General features: G+C 35.8%; 2 protein-coding genes across 3 annotated transcripts; one reads left to right on the top strand and one right to left on the bottom strand.

Annotated features, from left to right (window-relative positions):
- Positions 1-1,887: 1,887 nt before the first annotated feature.
- On the bottom strand, positions 1,888-4,443 carry LOC110689434 (actin-depolymerizing factor-like). Its single transcript, XM_021866224.1, has 3 exons — positions 4,183-4,443; positions 2,974-3,239; positions 1,888-2,447 (listed from the first exon to the last, which is right to left on the bottom strand). The coding sequence occupies exons 1-3, from the start codon at positions 4,195-4,197 to the stop codon at positions 2,297-2,299; spliced, it is 432 nt and encodes a 143-aa protein (XP_021721916.1). The 5' UTR covers positions 4,198-4,443; the 3' UTR covers positions 1,888-2,296.
- A 1,542-nt stretch (positions 4,444-5,985) lies between these two features.
- On the top strand, positions 5,986-17,200 carry LOC110689433 (chromatin modification-related protein MEAF6-like). Of its 2 annotated transcripts, XM_021866222.1 has the most exons (8): positions 6,411-6,622; positions 7,393-7,499; positions 7,573-7,664; positions 7,755-7,855; positions 8,669-8,738; positions 16,618-16,645; positions 16,738-16,786; positions 16,913-17,200. In XM_021866222.1, exons 2-8 carry the CDS (start codon positions 7,481-7,483, stop codon positions 16,944-16,946), a joined length of 393 nt encoding a protein of 130 aa, XP_021721914.1. In that variant the 5' UTR covers positions 6,411-6,622; positions 7,393-7,480; the 3' UTR covers positions 16,947-17,200. The 2 variants fall into 2 exon arrangements, with proteins under 2 accessions (XP_021721915.1, XP_021721914.1); XM_021866223.1 differs by lacking the exon at positions 8,669-8,738 and having other exon boundaries at positions 5,986-6,622; positions 16,913-16,969.
- Positions 17,201-26,091: the final 8,891 nt, after the last annotated feature.

Genomic DNA, 26,091 nt, shown 5'->3' with positions numbered 1-26,091 from the left:
TTTCAGTAAATAAGAACAAATCCTAAATATATTTGTTACTATAGCAATATAATGTCATTCTACAATATATACCTACTGAAAATATAGCAATCCGTATAAAGTAATTATTATTGTTAATTAGATAGATTACCTAACTTTTTTTTTTCTTTTGTTAAATACAAGTATATGGTATTGTCTTATTGTGCATGTTCTGATGTTGGTCCATTTATATATGATTAATATAGTGTCATTCTACATATTCTTTTGGGGAAAAGGAAAGCATAGTATAGACTTGTCCAATATCCCAAATTCAATTCTACATAATCTTATCAAAATTGGTACTCCTTCCATCTCTTAATTAGATTCCTACTTCTCTTTATTATGTGATGAATAAATATTACTCCCTCCGTCCCTAAATTACATTCCTCTTTCTCTCTATTATATGAGGAATAAATGCTAGAAAGAGGAATGTAATTTAGGGACGAAGGGAGTAGAAATATGAATCTAATAAAAGGACGGAGGAGAGTACAGTCAATTGAACTAGAAATATGCCCACATTTTTCCAAGACCAATCAACATCATCAATGCCGACTTAGCAAACCCTACTACGGTTCACATCAATTAATTTTCAATAATAATAATACAAGCTGTTGCACGTATAATGCAATAATGGGTGATGGAATAAAAATTATTTTTGCGAAAAAAACAGTTGGGACAATTGAACAAAGGATAAACACAGGAAAAAGGTTGTCTATAAAACAAACTGGTCATGCATTTTCATCAACCATCATAAAAGTTGCCAACAGTGTCACATCGAGCCAGTGAGGCACAATTTTTTCTCCTAATTAGTAGCATCAAAAAATAAATACAATTATTAGTGAACCGCAAACCTATAAGAAGAAAAAAAAAAACTACAAGATAAAAAGTTTGAGAAAAGTCTCAAGTTCAAGGCTATCCACTTGTGTATGTTTATTTTTTAAACTAGGTAACTTTGAGTTTTCAAAATTGAGTTCTACTAGTGTATGTGGGTGGAGTTTACCTATCTTTCCCTCCTCCCAATCATAAAAATCGCAAATGATTTAAGGGTCTGTTGACATTTACTTAATTTCAGTTCAACTCCAATTAGTTCAATTCAGCTCCTAATTTTCCTCTCTCATAAAAAATTCATTTCATCTCAGTTCAGTTCAGCTCACTTCAGGTCTTCAGTAAATATGAACATGCCCTAACTTTAACATCGACTCTGTCTCATGTCACATTGACATTAGTACTCATTTTAAGAAAGAAGTTAGATTAAGTAAACAGGCTAATTAAATTTACTAATGTTGGTTTGTGGAGAAGGTTGGAAAGCCAATATTTAAATCTTTATTAAAATGTGTATCAAGAGAATATGTGACAATTTCAATAATTAAAGGACTATCAAATTAAAAGTATTTGGTTGCATCAGAAAATTAAAAGTATTTGGTATGGATGAAGAGGGCCCAAAACCCATGTGTATCTTATTATTATTCACACATGAAATTTAAGGAGATGAGAGCAATACAAAGCGATGCAATTATTGTATTTTACAACTTTCCAAATAGAAATACGTTGCGATTAAAAAATTAATTCATTAACTTTTCAAACAGAGCAAAGGATCATTATTTAACTTGTATTCTATCAGATGAAAATACAAATGTAAACTATCCCTTTATTAGTTGTAAATTATAATGTTCTAGTCTATAACTCTAATTGAATGATTACCAACCTAGTAAATTGGGAGTAAACTGTCCATTTTTTCAACAAGCCTGATTCAAACAACTACTTGTATTACAAAACAAAACATTGAAATAACTTGGAAGTATAGATTCCAAAACAACCTTCATGGTTTCCATATCAACTCGAACACTTTTCTTCTTTTGATACCAAAGCTTATAAGTTCTCATGACCAATCGATATTCAATGAAATAAAGAAATTGTATCATTCCACAACATGTCACCAAAGAACGTCAAAGAACATCAAAACATGGAGACCAATACATACAGTCATACAGTCAATACGATACAAAAATGCAAAAAAGATAACATACAGATACATAGAGAGTAAGTTGGGATTACAACTTTCATGGATTAGGGAAGCATCATGGTACTCAGGAACCAAAAGAGCCCCCCTAAGTCAGGACAGCAAAAGAAACAGCTCCTAATCAGACTCCCCGGGTTACCAAGTTGTTTATTGACCAAGCTAGTAAGGTATATGCATCTTTGTCTCAAAGCATACGCAATTAGTTCGCATTACTATAAGAACAAAAAGGTCCCTTCATTAGCTATATCGAGAAATTGATCACTTAGCTCTGTCCTGAAGAGTCTCGACATCCACTTCAGATGGATCAGTAGCTTGAATCTCATAGTGGATTCCTTCCAGTTCCCTCCTCAAGCTGTCCTTAGAAGTTGCGTAGAGCATCTTGGAGCGAATGCGGGACACTGATGGGGACCTGAACAATAAGATAATAATGTTACATTTGCATGTGCAGTGTTCATGTCAAGCCTTTTGAAATTCATTGTAAGCTGGAGGTGACTAGAATTAATCATGCGACGATTTGCAAGAGCCAAAAGGTAAGAAACTTTTAAGCAAAGTAAATTGTGCACTAGTAATACTTCTAGCTTACAGCAGCAGCAATGACCTACACAACTCACTGATACACTCAAACAGCTAAAGATCTCTTGCAAATTAAGACATACAAATTTGAGTGCATTAATTGGATGACATACAAAGCTACCAAAGATTAGTGCAACTACAAGACCAATTAAAGATAGCTAAATCCTGTTGTATCATCAACAATAATGCTAAGACGCTAATTAAAAATAAAATATATTGCTGCTTCAGATCAGACATACAAGTCATAACTCCGATTTTTAACTTAAATAATTGCAGCAACTTCCAATTACGGAGGGAAAACATAGGTTAGAAGGTGGAAGCTTACTAAAATCAATCAGAATATTGTGGTACAAAATACTAACCATGCTACGAAAAAGATTTTGCTCTTTTGGCAGTTCTCAGAGTTCACAAAGTCATAATCATAAACTGCATAGCGACAATCGTTCTCAGGCAACGATGCAAGAAAATCATCATAACTTTCTTCTGGTCCTCCAGTCTTTTCCACAACTACTTCCTTCTTTTTCTCATCAATCTTGAACACCACATAACGGTGCATCTTCTTCCTCTGCAGTTCCGTAAATGTGTTCTTGGTGTGCTCAGCAACTCCTATTCCAGATTGAGCATTCCTCTGCAAGCCAAAACTAATTCAGTAATCCACATTCTCAAATTAAGTACTCAAATCAAGGCAATGCATAACACAAATCCTCCATAGTTATTTGTGTTGAACGAACAATCTTTTATACAAGTAATAGTTTACGATTCTAAAAATTATATGGATTATCTGAATGACATAAATAAGAACAATCCAAGACTGTAACCATTTCTCCAAGTCGATACAATCACTTTTAAACAGCAAGGGTGCTTAAAAGGTTGTACAATTCCTACATCTATTTAGTAAACCAAACAGATGATACATTTTTCCATCCAATGCATAACATTTAAGTTCAATTAGTCTCTTAAGTAGGCCATTCAACCTCAACTTCACACATAATATGATTTTCAGAAACATTTGATCCCATGTTTTCCATTACATATTAGAGACTAAATTCATAATATTCTATACCACTAATGAATCTTCCCAAAAAAAGTATACAATCAAAAACCCCTTTCAGCCATAAGTCATGCAAAATTGCAAAACAAGATTCAATATAATACTTGTATAAAAACTCACTTCCAATATCAATCTTTATAAAAGAAAGTAAATGATTACACAACTCTATAAGAAGCTAAGAGTACATTAAACAATTAATTAACAATAGATAAAATCTTAAAAAAATCTTAAACTAATACCTAGTACTCCGAATATTTAATGTTTATACATAGCGCTTAGGGTTACATATATAAAAATCGAACAATAGATAACCAAAAGTCCAAAACTTCAAATCGAATGATGTATGATCCAATATCACAGTGAACCAACAAAAACCCAACAAGCTAAAACCAGATTCATAACAAGATCATATTTTGATAAGATCATAAAAATCAAACATGCAAGGTATAATTTGAATAATTAATAAACACCCAAATGATAAAAATAAGTGAAAGCATGAAATGGGTAAAAGAAAGCTTACCCCTCTGAAAGCCATAGTTGCTTAGTTTTGCAGCGAGAAGAAGGGGGAATTACTGTACAAGATTCAAAATTTAAAGGGAAGAGAGAGGAAAATGTGAGAAATAAAAGAAGAGCAAAAAAGTAGGCACCCAACAAAGAAAGTGGGTCGGTTAGAATTTGATTGAAATTGCAGAATATGATTCCTTTGAGATGGGGACTACTTTCAGACGAGTGTCATTGTGGATTTGATTGTCTCAACTCTCAATTTTGGAGTTGAATGAACATTAGATGAGTTTTATTTTGATTTTTCAAAATATGATTGTGGGAAACTTTGTGTTTATTACCAAGTTGGTTTTTTTTTTTTTCACAATGGTTGATATGGAGTACATTTTAGGGGGTGTTTAGAAATTGTTTGATGTGAAATTCAATTTGCATATTAATCTAAAGTTGTTTGATTATATTAAGCTGATTTTTAGTTTCTACACTTCATTGATAAAAATAAATTGTGAATTTTTTGTTGAGATGGATATGGAATTTTAATGGTGTAGGGTGGAAGATAAAGTATCACGGTAAGTAAGTTACTTCACCTTCACATATACTTAAATATATATAATTGTTTCAAAATTACCTTTATAAAAATAATTAATTAATAATTAATAAAATGTATAAAAATACGAGGTATTACAGGAGCATTTAGGCTCTGCAACAAAGATGGTAAAGTCGTTTCAAGGAGTTGGAACGCCACCAACCTCAAAAACTATTTTTTCTAAGGGTCTGTTCTCTTACGTTGAAATTCAGTTCACTTCTGCTCAGTTCAGCTCCTAATTTCCTTCTCTTATAAAATATTTAGTTCAGTTCAGCTCAGTTCAGTTCAGTTCAGTTCAGCCGAATTCAGTCAATGAGAACAGGCCCTAAGTAACACACTAAAGTTCACTGTCGACGACAAGGTAATATGCTCCCTATTCTACTTTATTTATTTTTTTACAAGTTTCCACTATCTTATTTATTCAACGACTTGTATTGACTTAAGTATCGGGGAGCCGTTGGTCAACGGTATCCTAACTGTGTTGGTCTTGTAGGATGATCATCGACGTAAAACATATCAAATAGCAAAAAAAAGTCATGACTGAAGCTTCTACAACAGTCTTACACAAAGCACAAAGGCGTTGGTTATATTATCATCCCTAAAAAGGATGAGGAAAACCTTCACTCAAAAAGACACCAACGCAAATGAAGCAAGGGCATAATAGACATAGCATTAGACGTCAAACACCCGAAACTTGAACTACCAGTTTAATCCTCTATGTTCCGCGTCAGATGCTAGAACGCAAGGGGTTTTGGCGACAACGATGGCCATACAAATGAACAAAAGACTCGAGTTTGTCAACGACGTATGAATTATTATAAGACAAAGCCATTGTAAAGCTTTGAGCATTACGCCGATTTAATAAAATTACTTGATTTATTGTACGCAATCTACGATAAAGTATCTTTCGCACAACAAATATTTTAAGTAATGTCATATAGAGATAGAGTTTACCTAAGATAGTTTGTTACTTCATACTTCCTCCGTTTTTATTTTATTGCACTATTAGGACTTTTACACTATTCACTTAATCTTCTTTGAACATCATTTGTGATTTATCCGTTAGGATAAATACAGTCATGTGGGATCTAGTTAGATTCGTCTCAAAATCATCTTTTCAAATATCAAATTTTTATAATTTTTACAAAAGTATAATTGAAGATATTAATAGCTAAAGTAATGAATTGGCAAGCGTGAGATCCCTCATGATGCAATAAAAAAAGAACGGAGGAAGTATTAATAAGCAGAACTAAAGTAATGTCAATTAACTTAAAAGATAGAGTCAGGTAAAAACATGCTCTTTCTAAGGAAGTGATTCAAGAAAAGGATCCAATTGAATTCACCTTTGCTTTATTGTTGATGTGTGCATTTTTTTTGGTGTGTGTGTGTTTTTAGAGGGCTATAACGGTTGATGATGAGAAGCGATTCTAAGGTCTCTTAAAATCGAAAAAGAAGCTTTAACCAGAGGCACAGTTATCCCACTATCTCTTGACACATGCATTTCCTTAGAGTTATCCCACAAGACTCTAGCTCACTAGTCCACCACCTTATCTTTTCGTTGCTTATTGAACCTTGAAAGTGGTCAAGAAGGGATTTTTTTATTTTTTATTTTTTTTTATTTTTAAAGAAGGTTTCTTTTTTATGGTCAAGAAAGTGAAGTTGATTTTTTTTTTTAAAATAAAAATTCAACTACGAAGTAGTTCGTACATACTCGTACTTGTGGGAAAAAAAAAAAAAAAGTTGATTATTATTTTCTCTCTCCTCTCCAGAAACTCTCCCTTCACAACTAAACAGGGAGCCGTTAACCATAGCTATATCCACTCCCTCACTTCAGTCTCATAATCGATTATTATTATATCTAATTTCCAGTTTTTTGGTTAGTTTTCTTTTTATTTTTTTTATTTTTATTTTTAATAATTGATTGTTATCTTTGTTTTGTTCAATCTTTGCTTCAGAATTCTGAATTTTGCTCATTATTACTGTTTATCACAACTTTCTTTTAATAATTTGTATTGGATGACATTAAATAAGATAATTGTTTTGATTGTTAATTACCAGTAATTGCTGAATTGATTTGCTCAATTGTTGAGTTTGGTTGTTGATGGGTTTGAACTTTGAGCTTGTTTGGGAATTAGGGTTTCAATTTGCTCTTATATTCTGTTTCTACAAATTTAATGGATTAGCAGAAAAATGTTAGGTGAATTAGTAACTTAATTAGATAAGGCAGTTTGTTAATTATTACAGTACTGTAACAATTACTAACACTGTATTTTTTTTTTTAAAAAAAAAGGGTAATATAATTGAATTTGACCATAGTTTTTCATAGATATATTGTAAACCCTTTTGTTAATTTTACCTAGTATCAAGTTATTCATTAACAATACTCCGAAGTAATTAAAAATATATTCAAGTGAGATCTTGTTAATTTTGCCTCGTTTTAAATACGGAGTACTATTCTGTAACATTTTTATTCATAATTTATTAAATTATGTGCAGCAGTATGTATCTGAAGATAATAAAGCGCAAGCATGTACATTGAATATTTTGCTAAAAATGCTAATTGAAATAAAAATAGTACTCCTTAATGATAAAATAGCGGTATTTATATTTAATGAACTAATTTTGTATTTGAATTGGTGATTTCAGAAGTACCAACTTTTTGTTTGAGGAAATTAAAGTCAGTGAAACAAAGGCAGAATCTACTTTAATTTGGAAGTTTTGGTGAGGAGCATCTATGCCCATGGAAGCCAATGGTAACGCCTTCGTAATCTTCTTGATTTATGAGGGTAGGGAGTAAACAATAAGTTTTGGTGAAACTAATTACAGGGCAAAAAGCTTCGAATCCGGGAGCTAGGCTTGCAAGCCTTTTGACAAAGAGAGAAAAGCTTCAAGATGAGCTTCGGAATATTGAAAAACAGGTATCCATTCCTAATTGAAATATGTAATAATGTGCATTGCAGTACTGTGCATTTAATTTGAAGCTTTTTTGCTCGCTTACATGTTGGTAGGTGTTCGAGTTGGAGACCACCTATTTGCAAGATTCAAACCATTTTGGGCATGTTTTGAAAGGTTTTGAAGGGTTCTTAGGTTCATCAAAGTCTGCAACAAAGTACAAGTTAAAATATGTTTTAATGTTTCTGTTTTATTTATTTATTTATTTATTACACTTGACCATAAATGGTTGTATGACTTGTATCTCTTTATTTTCATACAAGTATTGAGGGGAAAGAAAAATGGATTAATGAAGGGCAGGATTTTGTAGTGTTATCAGGAAGTATATTTTTATATCTAAATTAAAGGGTTGAAAAAAATGGAATAAGAGGATAATACTTTTTAGTAGAAGGGAGATGGAAGAGGATAGATAGCTTGATCAAACGAGGCAAACAAATAGATAGCCGACTGAGGAGAAAGAATTATATAGAATGTAGATTTCTGAAAGGTGGAGACGTGGATTACCCCTGAAAGGCTTTTTTCGTGTATTCATGGGCAGACACACACACACACTTACTCACACATAGAGGGAAAGTGAAAGAAAGAGTGAGATGCATCCCAACCTTGAGAGGCTTCTTAGCTATTGTAAGTGCAGGTTGTCTAGGAAGCTATTACTTTTGCTGTAACCGTACTATTAGATAACAACATGCTTACTAAACAACATGCTTACTATCAAAACACACACACACACACAAAATGCTTGAAGCTTGCCTATTATTATAGAGTAAGTTGGTTGAATGATGCCCAAATTTAGAATCTCGGGAAGAAAACATGTTTCTGGGAAAAGCTAACTTGCAGGGCCTGTCAATGGACTGTTCTACGCCCAATTCAGTAGAGAGCACCCCCCCCCCCTCTTTAATTTTTTACATTCATATACTTTAGAATGTGGTTCTGGATTTTGTAAGAATCACTTCTTTAATTTTGTCTGTAGCTTGAAGAGGCCCAGGAAGTTTCAACCAGAAGATAGAATCTTCTCTTTGTCTTCTGTCACCTCGCCTGCTGTACGTAAATTTTTATTCTGCTACTTTGACAGTGAATTATCTATATTTCCCTACTGGCCAAAGTATCTTTGTTGATAATTCTGCTTTAAAGTATAGAATTTTGTACAAAGTATAAGGGATTATGCTATGTGTAACCATCACTTTCTCATCATACAAGTAGGGGCTCACTGAATTTCGCTATTTGGATGAAGAGTATCACTAAATTGAGTCCATGTCAGTTTGTTCAGAGACATTTGCGAATCAAATTGTAATTACAACCTTACAAAATTAATTAGTAAATTTTATGAAATTGCCAAATTTTTGCTTGCTGATCTATTTAGCATTTAGGTCTTCACTCTCACCAAGAAAATTTATGAGAGCTTGTGCCACAGTTTATGCGGGGTCAGTGGTTACTCTGTAGTCTGTTCTGCTCTTACATGAACCAATATCCTTAGTTATGCATAGGCCTTAATTACCTATGAATAGCTAGCAATGTAAGATCACTGAAGACAGGGGCTCTATGCTATGAATCAACCTAATCCAACCCCAATCCAAGTTTACTCAAGGAGACGCAAGAAGACAGGAGCAGGACAGCAATAGCAAGCAATTTCAGACAAGAATTTCAGAGCAGCAAAAGAGGACAAAATTAATTATTATTCCACTAAATAGTATGGTAAAGGAATGTAATTGTGTATAGCCAATTTGGCAGAATAGTACAACTTGTTTTATTTGCTAGGTTACTTGGGGAAGGGGAGTGTCTAGTATATAAGAGAATCGAGAGAATGAAAAGGGTATGTGAGTTTTGTGTAATCTTAGCAGTAGTTGCTGTAGTAGTGTAGCCTCCAAGCTTTCAGCTTTATAGTAATAGCTGGTGAGCAATTTTGTAGCCGTTACTCTTGAAAAATTAATCTCAAGTCCCAAGCTTCCTCTGTTTCTTCTTGTATGCACTGTGTGATTGAACCTTGAACCCTGAAAGTCTATAGCAAGTGGTATCAGAGCAATTCCGACATGGTGACCCCAACGCTGTCCCAGCGCGCCGACGCCGCCGATGAGAAAATCGGGGAGATAGAAGGCCGATTGCAATCCATTGAACAGAAATTTGGGATACAAGTAACTCACCTCAAAACGATAGCTGAGAAGCTCGACAACCAGGAGGCCACCATCGAGAAGGCGATTCAGGCGGCGGTGGCCGGAATATTGGAGGCCGAGAGGAAGAGAACCGAAGAGAATCTGGCCAGAACCACCCATCGTTTGGAGGAGCGGCTGGATCGTTTCCGGATGGAGCACGACCGTTTAGCGGCCATCGAGAAAGAGAACAACTTGAAGTTCAGAAGGAGTTGAAGAGAGCCGCCGGAGGTGGAGGTCAGGGAAACCGACCTCCTCTACCACCACCGGTGCTTAACCAGCCCATTAACCTGGAGGGTGAAGGTAGCCACAACCAAGGGTTGGGAGAGAATGAAGTGCGCACTCCGATAAGGAGAGGCTGGAGAGGGGGAGGGCTCGGCGAAGAGGAGCCGTTAGAGTTCATCACTGGCCAGGAGGCGGTGGCGGAGAAGGCGACGGTGATAATAGAAATCACTGGAAACACCGTAAGCTTGACATGCCAATTTTCGTGGGCGCGATCCCGACAACTGGCTGCTAAGGGCTGAAATGTTCTTTGAGTTTTATCAGTTACAAGAGAGAGAGAAGTTGGAAGCTACCGTAGTGGCCATGGATGGCGATGCCTTAAAATGGCTTCAATGGGAGAAGAAGAGGCGGCCGATTAGCGGGTGGTTGGACCTTAAGCAAAGGCTGTTGTGTGAGTTTCGACCCTCTCACTCCGGGTCGTTATATGAGCAGTGGTTAGCGGTGCAACGGGTGGGTACGGTGGTGGAATATCGGAGAAGGTATATTGAGTTGGCTGCACCATTAGAGGGAATCCCTGAGAACAACATGCTAGCTTAGTTTATAAATGGGTTGAAAGAGGAAGTCAAATCGGAGCTCCGTATGTTGAATCCATTTAATTTGGAAGGAGCCATGGAGCTAGCGGGTCGGATCGAAGAAAAAAATCGGGTTCAACAAATTAAAAGGGCTCCAGCTTTGGGAGCTAGAAATGGGCCGGCCCAAAGCTCGTCTGTGACTCCTAACCCACCAAAATATGGGGCTTCAGGTTTGGTCCAGACTTATGGAGTTCCAAACCACTCCAACTCAAACACCACCCCCAAAACGTGGATCAAAACTTCTGAATCGCAAGGCTCTGTTAACATGGCAGCTTCATCGGGAAATTCTCAAAGCCGAGGAACTGGGCTCACGCGCCGCTTGTCAGAGGCAGAAATTCAAGAACGGAGGGCAAAGAATTTGTGTTTTAGGTGTGATGAAAAATGGGGAGTGGGTCATCGGTGTAAGAGGAAGGAGATGAGCGTGCTCTTGGTGGCAGGGGAGGAAGAAGCGACACTAGAAGAGGAGGAGGAAGCGGCGGTGGCCGAGGAGTTAGGTGCGTCCTTGTGTTCAGTAATTGGAATTTTCAATCCAAAAACCATGAAATTGAGAGGAAGCATCGGGGGTAGAGACACGGTGGTGATGGTAGATCCCGGAGCGACGCATAATTTTATATCGCTCCAATTGGTGGCTGATGCAGCAGTGCCGATTACAAAGGGGGGCGTTTTTTGTGTGACGCTTGGAAATGGAGAGATAGTGAGGGGGCAGGGAGTATGTCAAGGCGTGGAGGTAAAATTAAATGGTGAAGTGGCGGTGGAGGAAGACTTCCTGCCGCTTGCTTTGGGGAATGCCGACCTCATTCTCAGCATACAATGGCTTGAAAAATTGGGCTCCGTCACTACTAACTGGAGAACTCACATCATGAAGTTTTGGAAGAATGGGCAATTGATCACTCTAAAAGGGGATCCATCCCTAGAAAAGACACAAGTATCATTGAAGGCTATGATGAGGACCTTATGTAAAGAGAAGCAAGGCCTTTGGGTAGAATTGAGCAGAATTGAGGGGAAGGAAGATATGGAGAAAGAGGCAGAAGAGTTATCCCAGCAGCCACCACCTTTTTTAACCGACCTACTGCAACAGTTCCAGCTTGTTTTTGACATGCCAAGTGGGCTTCCCCCCCCACCGGAATCATGAGCACTCCATTGTCCTAAAAGGGGGAAGCGATCCGGTTAGTGTACGGCCGTATCGTTACCCTCAAATACAGAAAGATGAGATAAAAAAACTGATTCAAGAGATGCTTCAAGCGGGCATAATCCGACCTTCCACAAGCCCCTTCTCAAGCCCGGTGATTCTAGTGAAGAAGAAAGATGGTTCTTGGAGGTTTTGCGTCGATTATTGGGCCTTGAATAAGGAGACGGTACCGGATAAGTTTCCTATTCCGGTAATCGACGAACTACTTGATGAATTACATGGAGCAAAGTGGTTCTCAAAGCTTGACTTGAAATCGGGGTACCACTAAATTCGAGTGAGGGAGGATGACATTCCCAAGACCGCGTTTAGAACGCATGAGGGTCACTATGAATTTTTGGTGATGCCTTTCGGGCTCACCAATGCCCCCGCCACCTTCCAATCCCTAATGAACGAAGTATTCAAGCCTTTTTTGAGGAAGTTTGTATTAGTGTTTTTTGATGGCATTTTGGTGTATAGCAAAGGGGAGGAAGAGCATAGAGAGCATGTGAAGTTAGTGTTGGAGTTGTTGTCTGAACATCACTTGTATGCTAACTTGAAGAAGTGTGAATTTGGGAAGAGGGAAGTGGCTTATTTGGGTCATGTAATTTCGGAGGAAGGAGTAGCAATGGATATGGACAAGGTGAAGGCAATTGTGGAATGGGAGGAGCCCAAGAATTTGAAGGAGTTAAGGGTTTTCTAGGCCTCACCGGGTACTGCGGGAAATTTGTGGCTAATTATGCACAAATAGCCGGGCCTTTAACCACTCAATTGAAGAAAGATAGTTTCGGTTGGAATCAAGAGGCATCAGAAGCCTTCTCGGCTTTGAAATCGGCTATGATCACAGCTCCCGTCCTAGCCATGCCTAACTTTCAACTTGAATTTGTCATAGAGACCGATGCCTCGGGGTATGGAGTGGGTGCCGTGATGATGCAACTTGGCAGGCCAATAGCCTACTTTAGCAAGTTGCTTGGGGTAAGGAATCGAGCTAAATCAATTTATGAAAAAGAGCTAATGGCTATTAGTTTGGCGGTCATGAAATGGAGGCACTATCTCCTAGGAAGGAGGTTCATCATTCGCACCGATCAACAAAGTTTGAGGTTCTTAACCCAACAACGGGAGGTGGGAGGAGAATATCAAAGGTGGATGAGAAAATTGATGGGTATGGACTTTGACATCCAATATAAACCCGGGGCATCAAACCGGGTGGCCGATGCATTATCAAAGAAAGGTGGGGTGCAAGGGGAGCTTGCGACACTAGTTTCCACTCAGGGAGTGGATTGGGCCGAGTTAGAGGTTGAGATATCCAGTGACACTTGGCTTAATGAGCTGAGAAACAAGCTGGCAGCAAACCCAAGTGAGAACAGGGGGTTCTCTTTATGTGGCAGCAGGGTGCTCTATAAAGGGCGCATGGTCATTCCAAGGAATTCGAAATTCATTCCAAGGCTCTTAAAGGAGTATCATGATTCACCTTTGGGAGGGCACGATGGTGAGGTGAAAACCTATCTTAGGGTGGCTACGGACTGGTTTTGGCCGAACATGAGGAAGGGTGTGGGGGAATATGTGCGGTTATGTGAAGTTTGCCAAAGAAGCAAAACAACACCCCAAGCTCCTGCCGGTCTATTGCAACCACTGCCCGTGCCGGAAGTGGTGTGGGAGGACATCTCCATGGACTTCATAGAGGGGTTGCCGCTCTCTAAGGGGGTTAATGTGATCCTAGTGGTGGTGGATCGGTTGTCTAAGTACAGCCACTTCATGGGACTTAAGCACCCTTTTAATGCCCTCAAGGTAGCCGATGTGTTTGTAAAAGAGATAGTCCGCTTGCATGGTTTCCCATCCTCTATCGTCTCCGATCGAGACAAGGTCTTCATGAGCCTCTTTTGGAAGGAGCTATTTCGATTACAAGGCACACATCTCAATCGTAGCACTGCATTTCACCCTCAATCGGATGGGCAAACGGAGGTGGTAAACAAATGTTTAGAAGCCTACCTTCGTTGTTTTGTGGCCAATCAACCGAAAAATTGGGCTCAATGGTTGCCTCGGGCCGAGTACTCGTACAATACCTCTCCACATATCTCAACAAAGATGACTCCATTTAAGGTGGTTTTTGGTCGTGACCTGCCTAAAATCTGGAAAATGAAAGATGATGCCACCATGGTGAAGAGTTTGGAAGAAGGGTTGAAGGAGAGGGATTTAATTTTGGATGAGTTGAAGGTGAATCTCAACAGGGCACAGCAGCTAATGAAGGAGAGCGCTGACAGTAAGCGAAGGGAGTTGGGGTTTCAGGTAGGAGATTGGGTCTACCTGAGAATGCAGCCCTATAGACAGCACTCTTTGGCCAGCCGCCCTTTTGAGAAGCTTGCTGCACGCTATTATGGGCCCTTTGAGGTCATACAACGAGTAGGAAAGGTTTCTTATCGACTGAGATTACCTGAGAGCAGCAGAATCCACTCGGTTTTCCATGTGTCTCAGTTGAAGCGAGCTGTTGGGGATTCACCAGTCAACCCCACTATTCCTGCCCAGCTTACTGCCAACTTGGAGTTGGAGGTGGAACCTGAACAAGTGCTGGCTGTGCGCACCAGGGAGGAACAGGGCAGGAACCGCACTGAAGTGTTGCTCAAATGGATTGGGTTGCCCGAGTTTGAAGCCACATGGGAAGATTTTGAGGCCATTAATTTGCGTTTTCCATCCTTCCACCTTGAGGACAAGGTGGATGTTCCAGGGGGGAGTAATGCTATGAATCAACCTAATCCAACCCCAATCCAAGTTTACTCAAGGAGACGCAAGAAGACAGGAGCAGGACAGCAATATCAAGCAATTTCAGACAAGGTATTCAGAGCAGCAAAAGAGGACAAAATTAATTATTATTCCACTAAATAGTATGGTAAAGGAATGTAATTGTGTATAGCCAATTTGGCAGAATAGTACAACTTGTTTTATTTGCTAGGTTACTTGGGGAAGGGGGAGTGTCTAGTATATAAGAGAATCGAGAGGATGAAAAGGGTATGTGAGTTTTGTGTAATCTTAGCAGTAGTAGCTGTAGTAGTGTAGCCTCCAAGCTTTCAGCTTTATAGTAATAGCTGGTGAGCAATTTTGTAGCCGTTACTCTTGAAAAATTAATCTCAAGTCCCAAGCTTCCTCTGTTTCTTCTTGTATGCACTGTGTGATTGAACCTTGAACCCTGAGTCTATAGCACTCTACCTGTCGGTCTAATTTACTTGTTGTGTGCCTGACTCAGATTAAACACCGGTGGGGTCAACAGTTCCAAAATTCCTTTATTGTGCATACTTTGTAAGTCCATTCAGTGTTGTTTCTCCCCTCCCATCAAACTGGTGGCTCCTATTTCTTCTCTGTGGCGACCCCTTGCCCTTCGAATACAGGATTCAGATTCAGATTCTTGTCCATAGTCTGCTTGAATGTAAGTCTTGGGATTCTATTCATAGTACGATTGCATTGGTAGTTAGAGCTTCTGTTGTGTAAGCATTGAGCATCTGCTGATGAGTTCATTACCTAGGGTACTTTATAGAAGTACTTGTGAATTTGCAATACCAACAAATGATCTTGTAGGTGAAAAAATCATTTATATCAGGTTTCCAATTGGAGGATTTTGATGGAGCCATGGAGGAGAAAAATGGGTTGATTTTTGCAACGAAGAACTCAATACAGGTCTTAAGAGTGAATGGAATCAAGGTATCTAGTTTCCTTGGCAAGAATGGCAAATTATATACATCCAGGGAATTAAAATGTAAAAGGTTTGTGCGTTTGTCACTTAGGAGCAAAAACTTCAGAATGTCCCTTTAAAGGTTACAGGGACTTGCAAATAGTTCCAGACTTGGGTAACCTCTAAGACATTTAAGCTATCTCCTGGTATGGAGTAATAAGGGGTGTAGGACTCAGAAACGAGATATTATTTATTTCTGAGGGTGTGCCCGAGTAAGATCTAGCCCATGGAAAGTAATATCTTAGATTAACTCATCCAAGCCAATCTGTATCAGTGCTCAACTAGACAGTAGTAGCTTTAGTAGTTTAGTGTACTAATATCTAACCAAAATCCACATCTCTACATAACAGCTATGGTCTAAGACAGGAGTTATATGGGCAGCAGGTTGCTAAATACACAAGTAGATCTGATGATGCTAGTAGCACCAGTAAGGTATAATCAGACTCCAGGAAAGGGTTGTAAATGACACCTCTTCGAGGCCCTAAATTTCAAATTTATCAACAAGTGCCTATGTTTGATTATCAGTGATCTTCCTTTTCTTGTTCATTTGCATATTTAGCTTCTTGCCTATTTCACAAAATTTATCCATCTGAATCACACACTCACTTGTACTAGGAGGTATTCCATTGCAATCTTTACGAAGTATGTGACATTGTGAGGCATTATGTCCTGCCACATCTATGTAATACCGGCTTTTTGTAATAAAACATTCCTTTGGGTTTGACATAAAATTGTCTTTTTACAAGTGGGCAAAACATGGAAGATTGACTTATGTTTTACCTTTGCACAACCTTTTGTCCTCTGGAAGAATTCTTGTAGGAGTACATCATATTCCCGTTTTTTTGTGCTTTGAAAATTGAGTGAACAAGATATTACTCATATCAGCATGAATATAACTAAATTCATTTTCTTCACTTATTAATTTATATAGAACAAAGTCCAAATCTTATTCCTTTTTGTTTTGAGTGTGTGTGTGTGTGTGTTTTATGCAATTGTTTGGAAGGAGCATTTTGTTCACATTTTGTCGTTGTTCAGGTTGAAGAGAACGCAGGTGGACGTGATGGTGAGCTTCCACCAAGCTTTTACGCTTTAAAGAGAATTTTTATGATGTTGGTCTGATGGGTTAAGATTCTTTTTTGTTAATTTGAACTTCAGATATTGGTCCTGGACGATCAAAGGGTGGAGGCTTACCTACAAATGGACAGTAAGTGTGGTTTCTCATTTGCCTAAAAAGCCAACTTATCTGTTTGCGTTGAACAATGTCTATCTCAAGATCTCTTTATTGTTACTTGTTTTACTATTGCTAGAACTTACAGATTTTCATGACCAGGGGCAAACCAAAGAAGGGAAGGTTTACATCATGAGACGGAATAGGATGTAGGTTGGTAGATGCTCAAATTGTGAGTGAAGATAATGCAGTGCCAGGCCCAATCCAAGTTGCCTTTCATGTGTCTTGCTTTGACCTTCAAAGTAAGTACCTTGTTGATGTAATTAGTGGTTAAAAGAGAGATATGTTCATATGGAAAAAATGTGAGTGATATTGTTGGGTTGATGGCATTCTGTTGTTGTGTCTTGTTGTAACATTATCTATTGGTAATGAGAAAGCTATTTCTTATTTTTTTTGTTGTTCAGTGCATATTTGTTTCCACTACAGCTTGCAATTGAGCAAAGTTATTTGTTGATTGCTGCTGAAAGTGCTAATGATGATGATATTGTGAAGAGCATAAGTTGGAAAGGGTCATTTTCAGTATACCGTAGCACATATGCTTGAATTCCCACTGTATGCAAGTGTATGTGTGTCCAAATTAAGTCAGTTTCTCTTGAATCTCCTTAAAATTCCAGTTGTATGATGTCCACCTCTATCCCGGAAGGTAAAAGTGTGATCTTTCTTAAGTCATGAATGTCCTTAAGCTTCTATTTCTATGATGTCCACCTCAATCCCAGAAGCAATGTGTATTGTTCAATTCCTTTGAGGCAAATGTTCAAGTCATGCTTATATGAGCTAGCTTGGCTCTTTAGTTGGGCTACTGCTTGAGCTACGGTCTGTTTTAGATGTTTTTTATATGAACAATAGTCAAGTTTGCGCCTGCTAAGCTATTAGCAAGCAAATTAAGTAAATCACTTTTGATTTAATTCCCCTAGTGACCTACTATTAGAGGTACGTTTAAGAAGACTAATGACAGTATATTGACGACTGATAAATACTCGTAATCTAATAGAGAATAGACAGAATTAGAATGTTATTGGCGTGCGGTCTCAATATGTTCATATTGTGGTTTGTCTGTTCGTCCGTATACATTATTGTCCTTGATCTCATTAGTTAGATTTTCTCTCCACATTGCTGATGCACACAAGTTCCTCAGTAATCACAACATCAATTTTCACATCATGTCTAACCAATATAAATTACTGTCACGCCAATTGGCAAATACTATATATTTAAGTATGTTAATCTTATTCTTAAAACACCTAGATATTGCCACATAATATTCTGTTTCATTATACCAAGTGGTGAATACTGAATGTTATGATTGGAAATATCAATAAGGGTTCAGATCCACTACTCTTAACAGTTAGGACACCTCCTTGAGATCTTTCAAGGGTTATGATTGATGGTAGTGAGATGGTGATACCTCTTCAAGGTCAATAGTATAGGACTATAGGTTGCCGAAAACAAGGGGCAGGCCTCCTTCCCTCCTGGTGTTGAAAACTTGAAATAATTTTCTGTAATACTGTTGCTGGGAGGCACCGGCAAAGCCAATTTTGATAGGAAACATTGATAAAACTTTCGAGGGAAAGGGAAGTCTTTTGGTGTTCCTTATCACTTGGTCCTAATCTCACACATTTGTCATATGCTGCGTTGAGAGACCCATTCTAGATAGAAACCCAATCAGAAATACTGTTGAGAATTTGTGGGAAGACTTCAATATAGCCTCCTTAGTCATATTACAGTTTGAAAGAGTTAGTAGGGAAGACTTTGAATTAGCCTACCCAGGTCATTTTCTTTTAGCTACTACACATTCATTGTGGATTTAATTGTATGTTATCTATTTGTATTTGTTGGTAACATGTCGCTTATAGATGAATATGAACACAGAGAAAACATACTATGTACTGATGTCAGGTGAAAGTGTCCTATTACACTGAAATAGGGATGATGTGAAATTATATGGTTTTGATTATGTTTAGTGACTTTATAAGACTTGTTATATTGTTAATCAGTTTGTGGAATCTAGATGGAGATATAGTTTATTGATGACATAACTGAAGCATTGGATATTTACACTGGTAAAGAAACCTCTTCAGCATAGTGTTACGACGTTAGTAATGGGGAGTCGGCCTTTTGCCCTCCTATCATTGCACGGAATTGTTTTTAAATTTCTCTAGGAAGACATGAAAGTCATTTTAGTCTTTGGTTAATTTATGATCTTTCGGCTAATTTTCTGACTTTTGATGTTTCCTTTGATAAACTTCTCTACTGGTTTAAGAAGTTGTATGTTCTGGCATACTTAATTAGCAGGTAAAGATGTTCAAGTTGAGTGCTTAATTGCTAAAATTAGGAGTGATGCTTGTCAATGGTTGGGTCCTAGATATACTGATTTTGTCAATAGTTTGGTTGATCATCAGTCTATGTTATTTAATTCGGTTTAGTTGAAAAATCTTTAAGATGGCATTGGGCGTCTGAAAGAGGTTGAATGGCCCTTTATTGTGATCAAGTTGTAACAAGTAGATTGCTTGGTGATAGATTTACAGATTGAAAAAGATAGCATGAACACGCGATTCTCTCCCTAGCACGTTGTCTGTTTATGGCTTGTACTCGAGCAATTATATTACTCGACTACTCATATGTGTTCAGGTGTCAGATTATGCTATTTCTTACGAATGAAAAATTTCATGTTTTTGGTCCAAATTGAATTGTAAGTTGCCATACCCCGTACACCCATGTCAGGGAGTGAGGATTCGATACATGTACTTGAGAATCCAAGTACTCTAATACATGTATTCGATACAATACTTTCAAGTTTCAACTAGCCGAAGAGTACCTTTTCTGTACTTGGCTGATCTGGTCTCCTTTACAAGTAATAATTGTTTGATATTTCTGATTAACAAGTGTGTTTACAGTACATCCTTATTAAAGTTTGCTTTGTTGACTTAACTCCCTTTGATGTTCTTAATGTAATCAAACTTTTGACTTTGTCATCGCCTTTAGTTACATTTGTTGATTCATTCTCAAGTATGGTTGTATTTCTTTCCTTCTGGCTTCGAACGCGCCTTCGAATCGTTGCGTCTGAATTCACTATGCGACCTTTTCTGGAGCAGGTGAATATATCTTTAGTTTGGTGTCTTGTTGCTTCAAGTTGCAGGATAATTACGTTATTTTGATTCATTAAATACATTCAATTTGTGGTAGCAGGTAGTCAATTTGTAGTATTGTACTTGATAATTTATTACGGAGTAGTAATTAGTTTTAGCAGATTTGTTTAATGTATTGGTTATCTTTTTCGAGCATAATAGTGTGATGTTCAGAGAATTCGGCTGTTTCAACCAAGAGAATGGGATCAAACACATTTTGTGCATTTTATTATTATTACGTATTATTATTTGAGGACAAAATGTGATGAGCCCTTTAGGGTGTGGATACTGAGCGAAACTTAACCTTGGTGATGCATAACTTGGTGCCAGTACCATTGTGTTGGATTCGGAGGTAAAGCCTCACGGTGCAATGTGCCAGGTAGCCGGAACAATATTGGTCTAATGGTCTAGTAAAGGAGTATCTCTCACAGTCGTACGGGTGCTTATTGGGATAGCACAAGCAGGACATTGATACAAAATTTTCAATTAGGGTACATAAATAAAGGGATAAAAGTGAATTTTATGTTAACAAATGACTATAAGTAATACAAGGTTATATCATAGAACTTTCTTAATAAATAGTAAATTGTAGGCTTTATTTTACGTTAGGTTTTAATATTGTACTTAGCCTGTGTTTTGCCACGATTACTAACTTGCTTTAAGCTAAATTAGTTAAAATGTTGTTGTCTAACAGAGCCCAATTATTTATTCTTTATATTCGTGGAAAACCGTGGGCCGATGTAAGTAAAATCAATCATATTCAAATAACAGTTTATATAGTCAACAAAAATAAATGCTTGCTTAATTTTTTGGAGAGGCAAATTAAGGTTAGATAAATCGATCAAACACTTACAGCAGTAGTGAATTGTACGATTTGATACGCCAAAAATTGACCAAGAAATGCCAAAAGGTGATGTAGGTGAAGTGAACCCTAAAAGTTAAATGTACTACGTATTTTGATTGTTTAGTTAAAATTGACAGGAGCCAACTTTTTGACGAAATATCTACAAATTGAAAAGCAACAAAAATTTGGATCTTTATTTTCTTTGGGATGGCAAACAATTCACCTATATAAACCCAAAAGTTTGAAATAATTGGTCAATTTTGTTGCTAAAATGAGTATATACTCCTCCAACCATATCTTTTGGATGTTTAACTTTAAAAAGTTTTTTTTTACCAACCATATCTTTTGATCTTGAATCACAAGGACCTCTTGTTTAGCTACACAAGTCTATGACAAATTAACAATATGCATCACGTTTATGAGTTAGCATCTAATATGTCTGTTTTATCGTTTTCTCTTTTGAAAATATTGTACTGTGTATAAATGTATAATTCCATTTGCCAAAAGTAAAATTTTAACTCAATGATGATTATTTTGGTGTCGTATATATATTAACCTCTAAATTCGAATTTTCTCTTATATTAAAACAATCTAAACTTTATGCTAGTCTTTCTACTAATATAAACTAATGCCAAGTAAATGCATATATTTAATTTGCACAATCATCATCAATAGACCTCACTAGCTAGTTAGTGACATCTAATTATTTGGTATAATACATTTGTATTATATCAATTTTATTTTGACTGATGTGTGTATTGGTGTGTTAAGTCAAGAATTAGTTGATTGAATAGATATGAGATAGATGCATTTAATATTACTAAAATGAGGAATCTTAAGTTGAATAAAGGGCATTTGTGTGAGGTTAGACTTAAAGGCAGAGTTTTATGAAGCAAAGCTTGCAAGAAGTGGAAAATCTTGAAACTTCCTACCTTGCTGTTTAATTAAATAAAAGAACTCTACTGATCTAAGCTTTTGAATTTGTGATGATAGTTTTTCATTCAATGAAAATTCTTTTTAAATGACCGAATACTTAGGCTTGTTCACTTCAGCTTTATTTTAGTTCAGTTCAGCTTCAATAATCAATTCAATTCAGCTCCAATCAGTTCAGTTCAACTCATAATTTCCTTCTCTCTTAAAAAAAATTCATTTCAGCTCTATTAAATTCAGTCCATTTCAGTTCAGTTCATTTCAGGTAAAGTTGCTTTTTTGATGGTTAATGTTAAAGCCGGAACAGTTAGCTGATACATATACAAAGTGTTGAAAAAATTATTGTAGATTTGTAGTAATGGATGTTGGGTACAAACTAGTTTCACATCTTATTATTAATAAATGAAAATGATCTTTCATGACTTCGAATGTCATTCAATAAATCGGTAAGTATGAGAAGGTCAACTTTAGAATTTTGAAATATTATAATTAATTATAAGAAAATTGTTTTTTTAGACACACTAGTCATGATAAGATTTCAAAATTAGTAATTGTCCCTCAAAATAATGATTATTTAGAAACAAACAAAATAAGTATAAGCCCAAAGTTAGTATGAGATGTAGACTGTGCAAGCATCCGCTAGGCGCACAAGTGTAAATTAGATTATTAGGCGCCTCAATTTATTTATTTTGAGGAACACCTAATAGTTGTATATAAAAATTAGATAATTAATTAAGAAAAAAGATATTTGCAACCCTGAAGACTGTATATAAGAAGCTAAAAGTGAAAAGAATAGACAAAAAATAAACATTTATTATACCGATTTTACTCGTAAATTATCGATAAATTCCCTCCTTATACTAAAAAATAAAGTATATTAAATGCTTATATATCACTCTCCATTAATTAATTAAAGGTTTCATATGACAGACAAAATTTTGAGAGTTGGTTCACCAACGAATAAAGTTGTTAAAAATAAAACAAAAATATTGTTGACTAATGGACAACTTAAGTCGTCTTAGATAGAATTAGTTCGTTTAATTAGCATTTTTCCGCAATGTTGTTGAAAAGGACCTCTATCAATATTTTGACTCAAAATTTGGTATATTCGAAAATGTGATTTTCAATTTTTATTTATTAGGTTGGACTAAAACTTATGTTGTGTAATTATAGACTAGTATGATCCATGCTAAAAATTAGCACAAGTACTGCATTCGTGACTTTTATACAATTGCAAACATAACCTGAAGCAAAATAATCTTTAGTTTGACAAAGTATGTATGGAATACTACGTACCTAATTTTAATACATAGGCATCCACATAATCAAAGAAAGTTTTGTCTTCGCTTTTTAATGATCCTACCTAAATCTTCGAATTTAGCTTCTACGGTCTTAATTATTTTACTAGCATTTCAGTATACTATACTCCATATTATTTTTATGTGTAGTTTGGCCACCCTAATAAAAGATTTCTAGTTCCGCCACCGGATATCATCTCATTTGTTGAATCAATTGAACCCTATATTCTTTTGATTAGAAAATCAATAATAAAAAAAATAAAAAATAGGTAGGGAAATTTTTAGAAATGGACAAGGTGGGACCAATAACAAAGACTTGAAAAAAAAAATACTCGTAATGTTTACCATTATTCTCCGACCTAATTTTATAAGTCATCAAAACAATATATAAATATACTACAGTACGTATAATGTTATATCACCATTTGTCATCATTTGATCTTTAATAAGCTTTAAGCTACTCGGTAGTTAAAATGATACTCACATTAAAACAAAAAAAAAGAGGTGTCAATCAATATTTCTTGAACCCAAAGCCTCTGCCTCTCACTTCAAAAGCAAGAAATCACCACCTAATGTATGTAGTTATTTTGTCTAGTTTATCACACCAACCTATAATACAAAATTTCTTAATCTCTTATACATTACTATAATGATTCAACGGATGGCATACACACAAATACACAATATCAATTATCATCAATTTATTATACATGTATTTATTCCCTCAAGAAAAAAAAAATGAAGTACAAGTTTTTTTTTTTTTTTTTTTTTTTTTTTTTTTTTTTTTTTGAAAGTAAAGTATTTGAGTATAAAATTCATCAACCTAGTTGTCTCCATCAAAATTCAATTGCATTAAATTAAAAAAAAAATAAAATTGTATTAGATACGGAGTAGTAGAAAATGATAAGTGAGGAGTTAGGACATACATCACCGCACGCGCATATCAATAACTAATAATATTGTAAATAAAACAATATAATCAGTTCAAAATACACTCCTAAGAATTAACATGTGTGGACGCATAATAATATATTCTACATTTCTACTACTAGTTGTTTAATTTAATTATTTCTCAAAAAAGTAGTTAGGGTTGTTTAATTTAATTATTTCTCAAAAAAATCTAGTACAATAGTAGTTAGCAAAAGTTCAAGGGCTGCTCAATGACTCTTAAATACCATTATATTAGTATAATGTACGTAATATATACTCGTATTTAATTAAATAATTTCTTTTTACACGAGAGCTATAATAATTTTGACCAAAAAGTTGAGCACAACAGTTGCAATAAGAAATTCTGGTAAAAAAAAAGAGAGATATGATTGATAATTGTAAAGAAGATTATGAAAGTAACTAGCTTCCAAATCACGAGCTAAACAATGCATGCATTTATCCATAAATATGTAAACTAACAAAATACTTTATGCAACTTGTTTCGCTTAATAATGCACGTGATAATTAGACTAGCTCAAGTAGTCAAGTGGACTGTGAAGAATATTACGAATAGAATAGTATGCATGAAATGGGTTTTACTTTATAAGAGTAATTAGAGTTGATCATTAGTTGTTAATGTCTGTTATTTATTTATTTATCTATTAACTTTATTTTTTGGTAGTACTTTAATTAGCCTTTTAGGGTTGAATATAATTTGTATTTGTATTCCATTTGATGAATCGATGACCATCTTTTCTATTTGGGGATGCTTTGAAATGATTATTAATTTATTATACAGACCAAATCATTAAACTATTTAGGAATTCATATCTTTATAAATTTTAGACATGTAAATATTAATGTTGAACTATAAACTTCTCAAACAACACATGTAACTGTTTTACATTGAGAAAAGACAAGAAAGTTAAACGCTTTATAAGGCTCATTAAGGGGCTACGTACTCCTCCTATTGCCATATGATTTTAAGATGACCCCTTTCGGTCTTATAAAGTGGACTCTCTCTAGGTTGCAGGTGCGGCCCAAACCCGTATTTAACAGTTAATATATGGAGATCAAATATATACGAAGGTAATGTTACAACGGAGTAATGACGAAGTGTGAAAAATACAAGATGATTATCTTAAATCATAATCGATGGTAATTAAAGGCATAATTAGGGGTGATATTTAAGATTAAATGTTTCTCTTCCCATTGAAAAAAGCTCCAATTGAGAGAAATTTTAACTTGATTCGATCGAAACTCGACTCAACTTAAGATCACGAGCATGAGTTGAGCATTTTCTTACTCAGCTTGCTAAAATTGTAAATAACTTGATAAATTTTTTTTTATTATTATTTTATTGTGAAAATAGTTAACTTCATATAAAGTGAAAGTTGATAATCTTGAAACTTAATAAGATGAGCAAAATAATTTATTGTAGTAAGAACAAAAATACAAAAGTTTGTTGTTGGACTTTGTAGGATGTTCGACTCAACTTAAAACACTAATGAGCACAAGCTGAACAAGTTATTATTGAGTTTAGAGAGACCAGTTAATTAGCTTCATGAAAGAAGTATTTAAATCAAGTTAAACTTTTGATGACTAATCAATCACTTGACGACAAATATAGTACATAATAATATGATACGAAATATTAAGAGACAGCGTGATAAAAAGATTCATATATATTCACTATTCACCATAAAATTATAGATGTATGGTATGACGTATGTAGTAGAATTGTAGAAAGCAAAAACACAAAATTCGTCCGTTACAAAAATGATTATTTACTTTATCTACCTTTTGAATGCTGAGGAAGGATGTAACCTTGTTCGTAGTCAAAAAAATAGGGATGGGCCAATGCCACCAAGGAGGCAAAAATAGACAAGTCAACAGTGTGAACAATTGAAAATTTTAAATTTTTTTTTTTTTTTTTTTTTTGAAAGCATTGAACACTTTAAGTGACCGTGCGATTTATTAAAATATAATTAGCCTAGCCTGGACGATGCCCCACTTTGCTAGTTTGTACTTGTTTAATTTACTAATCAAATTCGACTGTTTAGATAGTAAGACTTGTTGGTTTCGAGTTAAGTATTACTATAAACATTTTTTAGTTGTCAAACTCAATCACTCCATAACGAAAACAAATAGTAT

Source organism: Chenopodium quinoa, unplaced genomic scaffold, assembly GCF_001683475.1.
Source record: "Chenopodium quinoa cultivar QQ74 unplaced genomic scaffold, ASM168347v1, whole genome shotgun sequence".
Classification (NCBI taxonomy): domain Eukaryota; kingdom Viridiplantae; phylum Streptophyta; class Magnoliopsida; order Caryophyllales; family Amaranthaceae; genus Chenopodium; species Chenopodium quinoa.
Note: the sequence above shows the minus strand (reverse complement) of the source record. Positions and strands in the feature narration are given on the sequence as shown.

Excerpts from the sequence above, each read along its gene's own strand:
- LOC110689434 (XM_021866224.1), bottom strand. Across the intron at positions 2,448-2,973 it reads AAAATCTTTTTCGTAGCATG|GTCCCCATCAGTGTCCCGCA; the intron begins GTTAGTATTTTG and ends CTTATTGTTCAG.
- LOC110689433 (XM_021866222.1), top strand. Across the intron at positions 8,739-16,617 it reads CTTCTGTCACCTCGCCTGCT|GTTGAAGAGAACGCAGGTGG; the intron begins GTACGTAAATTT and ends GTCGTTGTTCAG. Across the intron at positions 16,787-16,912 it reads GGCTTACCTACAAATGGACA|GGGCAAACCAAAGAAGGGAA; the intron begins GTAAGTGTGGTT and ends TTTCATGACCAG.